The following is a 14,524-nucleotide window of genomic DNA, read 5'->3' as shown; positions in this document are numbered from 1 at the left end:
AAGTGCCAGGCGTTCCGACACATTACAGTCTTGTGTGTTCTTTAAAGGTGCAGTGCCACTTAGGACCACGGGGAACTATGGGCAGCTGTACTATAAGTTTAATACAGTGGTGGCCAACTTCAGTCCTCAAGGGCTACTAAAAGGTCAGGTTTTCAGGATTTCCATGCTTCAGAACAGGTGGTGCAGTCATTGCCTGAGCCACCTGTTCTGAAGCAGGGATATCCTGAAAACCTGACCTGTTGGTAGCTCTGAGGACTGAGATGGCAACGGAATGGGACATTTGGCCACGGCCGTTTCACCGCAGACGGAGATTCTGCCACAGCAGATTCGCCGCTTTGAATGACTTTAGGTCAGCAACGGGGGTTTCCCTCCTCTCCCCCTCCAGTAAAGCCCAGACAGAGGAGTATAATCTTTATTTTTTTTATTATAAAATGGCCATGTTAAATAAATGCTATACCTAATGTCTTTTGGTGATCAGACTGTTTGCTCGAGTAAGTTGTCTGGTGTTTTGTTTGCAAAGTATTGATGATGCCATTATTAGTCAAGCAGATAAACAGAAGTATTTGGGGCTTAAATCCAGTGTTCCCGACATTAAAAGATATTTATATATTGTGACAAATGTATATGCAAGCAAAACAATTACCTAAAGGGTGATTGGATCTTTCTACGGTAATCAATTACACTAGTACGTTATTTCGTTTTAGTGTATGACCCACTATGTCGAACTGTTCCTTTAATAGAGAGATAAATGGTGTATTAGAAAGTAATAGACCTGCACACCAAGTGCAAAGATCCACAAAGCTCTGGAAAATCCGGGCTCATAACGAGACATTACCTATATCAGAAACAGACATTATTTTCCCTGAGGTTAACACGTATCCTCAAAGCCAATTATATACAAAAACCACGGTTTTCTACATCACATTGGCATTGGGTTATGGTCACGTCATTGTAGCATAAACGTGGCATGGTCTTGCAATAACGTGACATTAAGCACATCTTATCGTTACCCGTTCCAGACCCTGAAATAGGCGTTTAAAGCTGGGGAAGAGAGGAGAGAAATAACGTTGTTTGTTAACTCATGCTTAACTGTGGCGTTACACCCTGCAACATCCCTATGGTCTTTATGCTTCATTTCAGTAGTTAGGATCACATATTTTGCTCAGAGTTTCACTAACTGCATCACTTAGCCATTTCCACGCTCGGTTTCATTTGATAAATCTGTACATACAGGTCCAAAAGTGTGCTGGTAGCAATTAGCCACATGGGACATGTTGTACTAAAGTGAACGTAGTTACTCGTGCATCACCTGCTCTGTGGTTCTTTATAGTTTTTCTATTTTCATATTGTATTACAATCCAGCCTCCCCCGTGCTTTATTTTTATTACGTAGCATTTATTTATTAATAAATACCAGAATTAATTTCTGCATTGAACCGGCAGACGAGAGGAATGTGGCCAGGTTAATGTCAGGCTCTGCCACACCTGTGTGTTACACAACAGCTTGTATTCTTAAGTACAACATTGGTTGTGGGAATAGTAGCATCGTAATAACTGAACGATTTACATTCTTGCATTTCAAGTAATTCAAGAGAGCCCTACATTCTAAAACTACACCACCCAGTGAGCTAAACGTTCCAGCAAGGGAGAAACGCTCAAAGGTCTTTTATTTTACACTCAAGAACATTTACATACTGTATACAGAGATGAAGCTTCATGGCTGGTCCAGTAGCCTCATTATGTGGTCCTCAATTAAAGACACTATGTCCCCCCTCCCCCCCTCATCTAGGAATTAAACAGCTTTGCCGCCTCGATCTCTTAATCATCAAGCAGAGAATCTGTTCAAATACAGCTTGATTGACCCCATTCTACACAGACAGCTTTTGTACCATCAACTCATTTACATTCAGAGAACCAGATACTGGAGGGTCAGAAGGAAAAACATGAGCAAACCAGATGAATTACAGACATAGATGCAGTCTGATAATTGTTCTCAGTGCCTCAATTGTGAATATATACATGGTAGGAGTATGAGAATCATCAGTATTTATTTCCAGGGGGGGGGGGGGTGTCAAGGCACTTCTTTGAAATTGCGTTATTACTAAATTGGATAGATAATCTATATAGATACCAAAAAAACAGGAGAGATAGTGGGTGCACTGTGACTAGACCATAAAAACACAGTCAGTTTATTATCCAGAGATTAATTTCCACAGGCGAATCATAGAAAAGTTATATATACACATACACACACACCAACCTCCATGTGCCAGGGAAAGTATTTACAACTGCTGCAACTACATCACGTGTCGTGAGACGGATCTCACAGAAAAGCAGACGCCCGTTTCACATTTAACCAAACATATTTCATGGTGGATGCACAACAACATGGTACATGGACTGCGAAACTGCTGTGCGCATTAAAGTTACTTGGTGCCCCCAGGTATTAGGGAACGTATGGCCAGATAATAACACTAAAGCCTCTTTAGACCGACTATCTTTTCATAATGCCGTTTATTAAAAGATTGAGGCATGTGTAGCACAAAAGCATTAAAGAAGTGCTCAATAAAACTCTTGATCAAAATTGTAAACTACATGGACGCAGAAAAAATGTACCAGCCTTAAACATATGCATCTCAAAACACTCATCTTGGTTACCCCACAGAAAAGGACCAACTTCGTACAGATGTAGCAGACTTCACCATTTACATTGCCGTGGTCGAGGCCCCGGGAAGATTAGCGCCGTGGGGTGTCCCACAAGCATGGACCCCGCGCATCACGTCTGTGGCAGACTTGCGCTTTTTTGTCCACGGTGCAGGAAGACAATAAGTCTTACTACATCTGTACATATTTCTTCCATTCTTACTTGATTGGGGTTTTTTTTTTTTTTTTCCCCTTGGATGAAAAATAACAGATTTTCGTGGCAAACCGTACATTTTCTTTACGTTCATGGCAATAGTAAAACCTTGTTAGACTAACGTTCTTTGGATTTAGGTTTCTGCTTTATGGTTAAGAACACCAGCTATGACGGGACAGGAAAAAACAAATGTTTTAGATCCATCATTGTGCAGCAGAGAAGGAAAGGAAACGAGGTGTAATCTATGCATCTGAAACTAGTGAAATGCTTCAGGGAAGAGGCGTTTTTCAAAATAGACTTGAAATTGGACAGAGGTAGCTGATGGGAAGGGAATTGAAGAGGTATTTCTACTCTAGTAAAGAACACCTGATTTAGGAAGGGAAAATGCACAATGCCTCTGGTGTGTGTGCAAGAAAAATTAGCAGCGGTTGTGTCAACAGTGCAACACGGGAACCAAATATAGAAAGCACAAAGTACGAGGAGAACAAAGCTTAGCAGTAGTGTACGTTTACAGGGCTTCCTTTCAAAGTGCCCGTTTTAAGGCTCCAAACTCGGCCAACGTCGGGATACAGTACTACAGTGTTGTACGTAGCAGAATACCACATTTATTTCCAAAATGAGGGAGGTCTTTGCTACGGTTTAACCGGAATGCTGAACGTGAATGGATACTTTGACATGCAAGACAGTTGTTGAGCTTTAAAACACAGAGAAATCTTAAAAGTATGAAAGATAAAAGTTTGCATTAGCAACAGAATATTTCTTGGATCACTAGTACGTTCCCAGCAGCCTCCGATAGAACAGTGTTACTGGGGGGCTTCCAATTGACACTAATGGAACATATAGGCCTAATAATGCAAGCTACAGTTTATTCCGATGGAGATCAGGAAGTTTAATGGCCAATTAATTAATTAATGGAACACCGGGTCAACGTTCGATTTTTACAAAGGATCGAGGAACGTAACCATTCATTGAGATCTTCAAAAACTACTGCTTCCCTTGGAAAAGAAAATAGAAAAAAAAAAAAAAATAATACAATTGTTACTTTATAATAAATACTCGTTTTTGCATTGTTTGGAATAAGGTGAACTACCCAAGAGTTGTGTGGTTGTATCAGAGAACAACAACATGCTGAAAGGTAAAAAAAAAACTAAATGAAATATGGTTTCAAAAATAACACACAGCATGATCATCAAGACTATTTTTGTAGGGAAAAAAAAAAATATCTAACAGTATATCTCTATTCCAGCACATTTTCTAGATAATCAACAAGATACAGTACTCCACATAATTATTAAACGATTAGAAATTGTGCTATATTACGGATTTGCAGGAGCGAGTTTTATCCACCACACTTCCCTTCTTAAAGCTAGCTATATTTTGGATAAAAATCCATTTTTCATTTGCGTAGGGATTCACCACATTTTTCCCTACAAAAAAAGCCACTGTTTATTATACAGTTTAGTAAATGCATAGCAAACAAGTAACAGAAAGAGCAGACGCCAGTAAGACTGCATAATTAACCTGTGCATACCCAAAATGTATTTAACATTTTGTTAACAAACAATCCATTTTTAAATAATGTACAGAGTTAGACGTGCGCAAAATCACCTCATGCAAGTTTTACATCATTTATTTTATAAATGCGCTGTACACATTACTATTGCTGCTATATTCGTTGAATTCATAGCCGACATTGAAACAATGCAGTTAGTGTCGTGACCAGCACAGAGGTGCAATCATAAGTCTGCAAACAGGAATGTGGACATGAGGATGAGAATATTTATTTAATGACTCGCCTCCGACTCCCCCACACAGAGGTTACTGGGGGTTTTTGCAAGTTTGACTTTTTGCTTAATGAGCAATACATTGGAGAAACTAGGCATATTAAAAGATCTAGAGCCCTAAATCACATACTAATCCAGTGCAACTACGTTTTAGGAAAGTTTCCCAATGCTTTTGTCGACCAAATTTAGTTCTGATGGACAGTATGAATTGTACTGGAGTCGGTCTTTTCAGACTATGGGCCATTTTCCTCAGTGGTGCCAAGCTGTAAATATGCAAAGCAAGTATGGATCTGTTTCCCCATTTCCTCAACACAGTCCGATTCTATTAACGACTCGGTCCCACGCAGCTGCTCAACAAACATGTTTAAACAACTTATCAGTGCAATTAAACTTCCTTATAAAGATTAAATCCCCATTAAAAAAAAAAGGTACAGCTTATTTTTTTTACATGGATGAGAAGCTGGAGGGATCTCCGAAACGGAACCATACTCATTTCAGCTCCGGGGACCCCGTGATTGCCGAGACACTTACCAGGGAAGGAGCCGCAGGGGAAACAATATGGGGTTTAAATCGTCCCTGTTACAGGCCAATAGGAAGCCACGACATCTGAGGCAGGCTTCCTGTTGGCCCATGAGATGCAGGGGGGAAGCAAGTACAAGGAAGTAACCAACAGCAGCGTACCTGGTAAGAATCTCGGGAAGCAGGGCGTCTCCGGAGCGGAGTTTAACGCGGTCCTGCTCCGGAGCCCCCCTGCCACGGAGCCCCCCTGCCACGGAGCCCCCCTGCCACGCATCTATGGTATAAAAAAAATACAATTAAAAAAAAAAGTGCATTGCTCCTTTAAAGTAAGTTTTACTTATTTGTATCTTGCTTTGCTACGAGATCATACACATCAGCTTCTTATAATGGCATGATACATTTCTGTTGTCTAATTTTAGCATAGGTTGAACATGATGGTAGTGATGTACCGGGTACCGGTAGTGATGTACAACCCGGTACCCGGCGGCTTTTCAGCTACCCGGACCCGGCAGCTGGAAAGTGGACCCGGCGCCAGGTATCCGGGTAATGTCAGGGTAGTTGGAAAGTATCTCTTACTTACCTGCTGGAAGCCCGCGGCGACATCTGAACAGGTAAGCAGAGGTGTGGGGGGCGGTGGGGCAGCATCAGCGTCAGTGTGGGGCCCGCGCGGGAGCTGCAGGACTCCATACTGCACTGTGAGCTGGGACCATGTGACCGGAGCAGGAGAAGAAGCTTTCCTATTGGGCAGCCGGCTGTCCCAGCTCACAGTGCAGTATGGCGTCCTGCAGCTCCCGCGCGGGCTCCACACTGACTGCTGATGCCGCCCCCGCACCTCTGCTCACCTGTTCAGATGTCGCCGCGGGCTTCCTCCACCCCAGGTCGGTTTCCACCACCCCCAGGTAAGTGAAAAATCGGGTAGCCGGGTACAAGGTGCCAAATCCTCCGGGTACCCGTTACCCGGTTTAAAAAAAAAATGTAGGACCCGGTCCAACACTACATGATGGACATATGTCTTAGGCCTCGGACATGGTGCCGCAGACCGTGCGCTGAGCAAACAAACTGCCTTCAGGCAGTGTAAGCGTCCATGCGGCAAGGGGCACGCGTTGCACAAGAAATATGTTCAAACCGATTCCTTGGTGCGACAGGCCGGTCATGTGAGCGGTTCGCCCAATGAGGGCAAACTATTATTGAGCGATAGGAAAGTATAATTTTAAGGGCTATGAATGCATATGTATTCACCAACAAGCACTAAAGTCATTGCAAGGGCAGCGTGTCACTATGTACCTGCCTGAGCTCTCCAATCAGATAACGCATTCTGCATTCACTGGAGGCAATAACGGTTTAACCTTCAACATGAACAGTAAATTCCTAACCAACAAAAGCAAACGGGCTATATTCATTCACCTTTCTGTCATTTGTGCCTCTTTCTGCAGCATTATTAAAATATTGAAATGACATTTAAACGTGTAACATTGAAAGTGTCTGGAGTTAATTTTGGAGATTAATCTTTAATCATGGATGCATTCTGAATATCTGGACTAATATTTCGGATTAAATTTCTTCAAACAGGTATGACTGTGATCTGATTTTCATCTATCAATTGAAAGAACTTTAATCAAATTAACATCTTACTGGTATGAGCTGAAGGTATAAGGCAGACCCCTCCCTTAATTGTTAGTCAAGTGAATGTGTTTAACTATATAAGGCAGGCTCTCTTGGCTGTGAAACATTTTAAAGTGTAAAATTGAAAGTGTCCGGAGTTAATTTTGGAGATGAAATTGGAGGTGAAGATTAGAAGAAGATCTGGACTCTGCACAACAACAACAACAACAACAACAACAACTCTGCAGCTGTGAGAACGTGACTTTCTAAAAGCTGTGATTCTTTGTACTCCTCCTATCCTCCAATACCTGGGAAGTCTCTCCTCCTGCATCTCACTATGCCCTCCCTTTTGCTTTTTCTGTTTACTGTTTCCTCACTCCTTTGTTTCTGTTCTCTACAACTTCCCCACTCCCCACTGCACCATTATTTATACACCTCTCTCCCAACAACTTCTTTACCCCTCAATAACAAACACCCATACAAATCCTCTATTCACACCCTGTATCTACTCCTTCCTGCTGCTGGGGATCTCCACTAAGCCTGAACTAAGACATACACACCTGATCTCGCTCATGCATCTCTGCCATCTCTTCCCCTGTAAATGGTGTTAACCCTCTCATTTTAATACTGACTAAGCCTAAAACTCGCCCCACAAATAGAGCATCCTAACAGCTGCACTCATGGTTACTGTCCCACACTCAGTCACTCCTACCACCCATTGCGGCCAAGCACCGCCATATACAGCACTTATTCCCTCACCTGCTGTCTCTAAGTTTCCCCTCAAACCTCTTAGGGGCAGGGATTTCCTTTCCTATTGTCTGATTTGGCTGCGCTTAATGTATTTTAATTCCCTGTACTGTATTCTTTGTGAAGCGTGGAGTACACTTTTGGCGCTATATAAAGACATACAATATACAATACATTTTAGAAAATGGACAAGTCCATCTGTATTCACAATAGCTCAGCATTACTGCACAATTGTGCTCCTCTTAAAAGGTAAAAACAGTGCGGAGAATATTAGAGGCAAAGGAAGGCTACAGATATGGTAACATACTGTATAGTCTACCAACCAATGAGAAGAAAGATCGAGAATACACCCCTAATTAATATGGTATGAATTATAACACATAATGAATATGACAACCTTGACACTTGTAAATAACGCATTACCTGCTTCTCTCTACAAGGGACATACGGTATTGTCAGTGAATGGATAATCAGCATTATTCTACAGCACATCATCATCACAAACGGGATTTCCCAAATACATGCAACAGGGCTGGCCAACTACAGTCCTCAAAAGCCATCAACAGGTCAGGTTTTCAGGACATCCCTGCTTCAGCACGGGTGGTGCAGTCCGTTGCTCAGTCAAAATCACTGACATCTGTGCTGAAGCAGAGATATCCTTAAAAGCTGACCTGTTGGTGGCCTTTTGAGGACTGGAGTTAGCCACGCCTGACATACAACTAAGGTCCTAATCATATGCATCTTTAACTCATTCACTGCAAGACAGGCAGCAATGCATTGCTGCGCGGTGGAAACTCTTCACGTACAGACAAGTACAGAGGTGCCTTTGTCACCGGAGACCAATGCTTTTAACACCTTAATTACCTGGATCCTTTGAGCAAAGCAAGAGATAAAATAAATTGTAATTTATTTACAGAATGAACATGCACAGCTTGATTTACAATTACAACCAAAAATACACTTACTAGTTACGATACCTTCATAAAAATTGCAGCATAACCTTTTTAATGATTTACTCCAGCAGCACTCACAGCAAAACTCAGCGATCCAGGACCTTCCTAGCCGAAGTTAGCTAAACGCTATGCGCTGTGCTGCAAGCTGCTGCTTTTTTAAAACCTTTTTTTACTTTGCGTGGTTTACAGGGAAACACTGTTCCAATAACCTATACATTTAAAACATGATATGAATCTCGCCACCGTATCCCTGGTGGGAGACACACAGACTGTTTTTAATACAATTACAGTATTACAGCTATCACTGGGTCGCAGAACTGACACTCTACACTAACTTAGAACACCTATAACTTCACCTTATACTTGGTGAGAGATGTACTGAACACCACACTGGGTTCTGGGCATATACCGGGACCTGTAATGTAATGCAGTTCCCTGCCCGTTCTTACTGTCCTGGTCTGTGCTGAAGCAGGGAGATTTGGCGGTGAGCTGCAAACTACTTTCTAGGGAGGATTTTATCCGGTGGTCTGTGTTTCTCATGTCCTCAGGAATCTGGGGGGATTCCTGAGTACATGTTTCGGGGTAACACGCAACACTGTCCCCCTTCCAACCAAAAACACCCCGACAACATTTTACCGTAAAATCACCCCTGAAACTCACGCCCTGCACATCTCCGCTGGTTGGCACTCCTGGAACAGTAAAAATACGCATACACCTTTATTACAAATGCAGTTACATGCCATGATTGGGTTGAAGAGCTGACAATCACAATTCTCCCATATGGCTCAGGCGCACCCAGCCGGGCCCAATACCTTTATTACTGGCCTGGGTGCCCCCTCACCGTCACAGCCTTGTCCAAAAACATCCACGCCCCGCTCTTAGCTAAAATAAGAACAGATCCCAAAACATTCACGTATGCCTTTGCAAGCTGTGGTCACACTATAATTAGCATGCCAAAGAATCCCTTACCACAACCTGTCTGGACACAAAGAACATTTACACTTAGAGCCATAAATATCCCAGCATAGCTGGAGGACCTCGGGCATTCCTCCATTCCAGGATAATGATGCTTGTCAATTCTACCATTATCAAGACATTGTATGAGGGCAGCATGAAGGTTTGAATCTCAAGGTTTAAACATTGCCCCCTATTCTATAAACTGATAAGAATAAGGGACATTGTCTTAGGCTGAGTCCATGGTGACTCCAGCCGTGCGGAGGCGCGCTGAGGCTGAGGGAAAGCGGGTGCTTTCCCTGGCCTTAGTGCGCGCGCCGTCCGGGAGCGTGTAAGGGGGCGGGCCAGTGATGTCACGGAGCTGGTTCGCCCTCATTGGGCGAACCGCTCACATAACTGGCCCTGCGCTCCCGTGAGCACCGAAACAAAAAAAAAATTAAGTGCTACGCCTCCCTCCGCACACCTGCGGAAGCGAGCGGGAGCCCCTGCTAAAGCCGCTCTCATTGCGGCTGCAGGGGCTCACTGACAAGCGTCAGCGCGCCTCAGCACGGGTCAGTGCCTAAGCGCTGACCATGGACTCAGCCTTAATGTTAATACACACTGGCGCTGATGAGTCAGAACAACATGTTATTTTAATTTTATTATTGCATCTAGCAATACATTAAGACCTTTTATCGATTAATATTACAGTACAATATTTATAAAGCTACCTTGGTTCTGAAAATGTGGCTGCTTACCAGACCAAAAGCAGCAAATATGCTTTGTAAGCATTCCAATAAGTGTTCTGTGAACCTAACCGCTCCTCTACAGACTTAAAGATAATCTGCATTTTCCAAAATCGATAATGTATGTCTATTTATATAGCGCTTCACAGCAGTAATAAACGTGATAATCATATAAATAACAAATAATACAAATAACAGATCATGGGAATAAGTGCTTCAGACAAAAGTAACGTATAGGAAAATAAGTTCCTGCTCCGAAGAGCTTACAATCTAATGCTACCTTTTGCAAATGATGTATTTGTATTTAGACCTGCTAGTGTACAGTGCATTGCAACACCAAGGGAGCTAGAAGCACGTTGCTGAGCCCTCAGGCACTTTTTTTTTTTTTTAATGGTACGTATAGGTGTACATTTTATAAGTGATACAAAAATAAATTGTATAAGATCTGTGAAGTGGCATACTAAAAGTGTAAAAAGCATAGAAGAGGGTTAAAATGGTAGAAATTAAGTAAATTAAAAGACCTTTTTATCTTTTCTCGGATTCTCACCAAACTTCTTACTAATTCATACACCAATTCTGCTGCATCACAATTAGGTGTATTATGCAAGAACATTTTTGCAATTGCACCTTGTACCAATTTCCAGGTCTCCTAGAGATGTCCAATTTCAGCCTATTAATGTTAGCATTACAAAACATGGTCAGTGACTATTAATCTCGTGTATTCATGGATTTTATTCTAAGATCACAATTCTGCCAGACAATTATTTCGCATTAAATCGATACCAGAGGGGCCAGTGACCTGTTCCAGGCCCCACTAGCCGTGGCAGGTTTGGGGGTCCCACGAGTTGTGGCGGGATTTAGGTAAATTGTCACTTTAACCAGTACTCGCCTTGTGAACATCCACACATACATTTCTTCAAATCATTTTTTTTACGACTTGACAGGTGTAATCCAGTAAATTAAGGGGCAGTTTGAAATATATTCTGCATTAAATATCTACATATTTTTCAGATAATGGAAGATACGCTTAGATTATTCTGCACCAAGTGAGGAAACATTTAGCGCTGCTCACTTACTGAATGAACAAATGCTGGTCACTGAACCAGTTTGATTAGGACACAATGGCTCACTCACATAAAATAAAACAGATAAGACATGTTAATTAGAATAATACAATGAAAACCGATTCTACCGTCCAATAAAACAGTCACTAATGAAAAGATAAGATCAGGGGTGCACAGATGAAGATAAGATCAGGGGTGCACAGATGAAAAGATAAGATCAGGGGTGCACAGGAAGTTCGGAGCCAGACAGAATTTTTATGAGCCAAAGGTTGTGGAGTAGCAAGGACTGAGTGTTGCAGCTGTTCCAGGTGTGTGTCAGTGTGTGTGTGTCAGGCTGGGGCCATGGTACTGCACGCCGAGCGAACAGACGTAAGCCAGTGTTCACGTCCATGTGGCATGCGGGCGAGCGAGTTCGTAAGCGGGAGGGGGCGCATATTGCACAAGAAATCAGTTCAAAGTGATTTCTTGGTGCGACAGGCCGGTCACGTGAGGGGTTCGCCCAACGAGGGCGAACCAGCTCCGTGACGTCACAGGCACGCCCATGGACGGTGCGCTTACCATGGCCAATAAAGGCACCCACTTCAAGCCGGTGACGTCACGGCGCACGCCTCCGCACGGGTGAAGGCACCATGGCCCCAGCCTCAGAGTGTGTGTCAGAGTATCACTGACAGGGTATATAGGTATAGGCTGAGTATATACAGCTACAGAGGGTATAAACAGTGTATATAGTGTGGTATACACGGGGTGTCTTGATAAAGATATATACATTAGTGTGGTGCTGTATGTACACAGACTTGAATAATATAGAAATGTAATGTGCCAAATGAACGAGAGCTCCATTTGGCACATTATATTTCTATATTATTCACGTCCGTGTGCCTGTATCACTCCTTTCCTCCATCGCTATATTTGGGACTATTGGATTCCTTTCTGTTACGGAGAACCGGCTGTGAAGTATTTGTTTACAGTGTTCCTGCATTTCTTTATTCATTTGTATATACACAGGTAGACAGGGTATATCAGTACAGAGTTTGGTATATACAGTGTATATAGGGGTGTGTATATATACAGTACATAGTTACAGAGTAAATAGGTAAATACTGTAGTGTGCTATATACAGGGTATATATTATGTATACAGTATATAGGTATCGTATACAGTGTGTTATATTAGGTATAGACCGTGACAGACAAAGTGATACAAAGGCACACAGACAACCCCCACCCACAGGTCAGCTCCAGTTTCACTGGCAGGAAAGAGAGTAGTATTTTCACAGTATGGCGGTTATAAAATATATTAAACTAATAATTACTCATTTAAAAAAATAAGGCAATTCTGTTATAATCTAAACTGTATCAATCAGGTTTGCAACACGACAACGCGTCAAACATTATTTCAGACAACAAACTCTGCGTCATATTTAGGAAGTCTCATAACGACCTTCCTACAAAGCCGTATACATTTGGTTAAGGTTTGGATTCCTTTTTAGCACTACAAATGACATCATTATTTTTACAGACTGTGTTGGTACATACTGTAGACCAGAATATGCCCAAATTAATGTTGCAGTCTCACTTAGGAACATGGACAGGAGCTGTAATAACCAACAGGCAGCTAGCCATAAAACGCTGCTACCTTCAATGACTTTCACAATTGATATAATCAAAATATCTGGAAATTTCAGTGTGGGAGTCTATCTATGAAAAGTAACAATCACAAATATCAAAGGACATGTACTACAACCCAGTGTTTGTAAGGGCTCGAGCCAATCAAGAGAAAGAACACACCACCAGTTTTTACAAATGCAATGGCAGTCATTTTTCGGAGTTGCAGACAAAATTCGTTTTTTTTTACATCACAATGTCTCCAAGACACAAAAAACGTTTATCATTTCACACTTTCGAAAAGGAAAAAAGGGTAGAAGATTTTAAGACTAGGATCAACTGTGGAACCAGCCGTACTTTGTACTAAGTTTATGATGGAGCAAAGGCTGCCAACGAACATGCTACATTTCGAAGAGAATGCCTCACTTCTCTTCAATATTTTTTTTAGCAGCATATTGTGTGTCTGTGAAAGGACTGGCATATATTCCAGTCACCTAGACAGCAGCGTCTCATCTGAAATGCTGTACTTAGCAGAGGGATTTGTTTTCTTTTTGACCACGTCAGTGCAGGCTCATTTCCCATTAAACCTGTTTTCGAAATATTTATTTCATGACTGGCTGTGTCGCTGATGCAAAGAAGACTCAGACACTATTTTTAAACAACAATACACTAGATTTCATGCAACACCGCCTACCATGGTTAAAACAAACACACAAAAAAGCGGTGTTGCAAAATATAAATAAACCCATCGTCGTTAAATAAAAGGAATATGTACTTTTATATAATCTTACCAAAATCAAATTGTTAAACGAGCTTTTATAAAAACAGAATGCCCTTTTCTAAAATGTATTGGAAACATGTGAATACAACATCACAATAATCTTAGAACTTCAAACTGCTCAAAATAATCCATTTTCAAATAGTTATGATTTTAAAAAATGTGGGTGCTGATTTTATTATGGGCGAATGGAAAGGCATTACATAGCACAATCGTGAAGTTTAGTTGCACACATAAGAAATACATATTTATGGGAGTTTACTACAATGCTCATTAGAAGTGCATTAAACCACACACATGAATGCACAGAGCCTGTGAAAAGCTTCTCGCCATGAAGTTTTATGATGGTGCCAACGTGTTTCTAGAACGAGATCAGATGCACCCAAGATAAAAACAAAAAATTAGGAGATTTGGAATGAAACTTAAATCTTAAGTAATGCGACAGCAAAAAAATGACGAGAGATTACGTTAAAATACGTTATAGGATATGCAGAATTATGCAGATATAAGACGGGTGGCTTGCCTGTACTTCATCAAATATATATACACACACACTGTAATGCTCCTACAGTACAGTGAGGCTATATACATATATAGCCTCACTTTACAATAGCAATACTAATATATATATATATATATATATATATATATATATATATAAAAACACACACACACACCACTAAACGGGGTTTAATAGTGTGCTGGTTGCTGCCTCCATGCAGAACTTTAAGTGGAATAGTCAGAACATTCACAATGACATATTTCCCTACAAGAAGCAGCCCCCTATGTAATGAGACATTGGGATTGCGATGGTTACAGCTTGGGCATTAGGGCGCACTGATAAAGTGATGAGCTGTAGTAGCTGTGCATATAAGTGCCATGTAAAAGGAGTTACACGTGTAACCCATTCCCTGCCGGGGCCGCTTGTGTTACCTCTC

General features: G+C 41.7%; 1 protein-coding gene across 2 annotated transcripts in view; it reads right to left on the bottom strand.

Annotated features, from left to right (window-relative positions):
* The window catches only part of HIP1R (huntingtin interacting protein 1 related), a 59,953-nt gene that overhangs the window by 44,731 nt on the left and 698 nt on the right, over nt 1–14,524 (bottom strand). The window contains exon 1 of one of the 2 annotated variants that reach the window (XM_075568284.1): nt 7,932–8,000. The exons of the other annotated variant lie outside the window; for it this stretch is intronic. Within the exon in view, the coding sequence (XP_075424399.1) occupies nt 7,932–8,000 (69 nt within the window). Of the gene's footprint in view, nt 1–7,931; nt 8,001–14,524 lie in introns of those variants that run through there. 2 annotated transcript variants of the gene reach the window in all.

Source organism: Ascaphus truei, chromosome 13, assembly GCF_040206685.1.
Source record: "Ascaphus truei isolate aAscTru1 chromosome 13, aAscTru1.hap1, whole genome shotgun sequence".
NCBI lineage: Eukaryota > Metazoa > Chordata > Amphibia > Anura > Ascaphidae > Ascaphus > Ascaphus truei.
The sequence above is the reverse complement of the archived record's forward strand: the minus strand, read 5'-3'. Positions and strand labels throughout refer to the sequence as shown.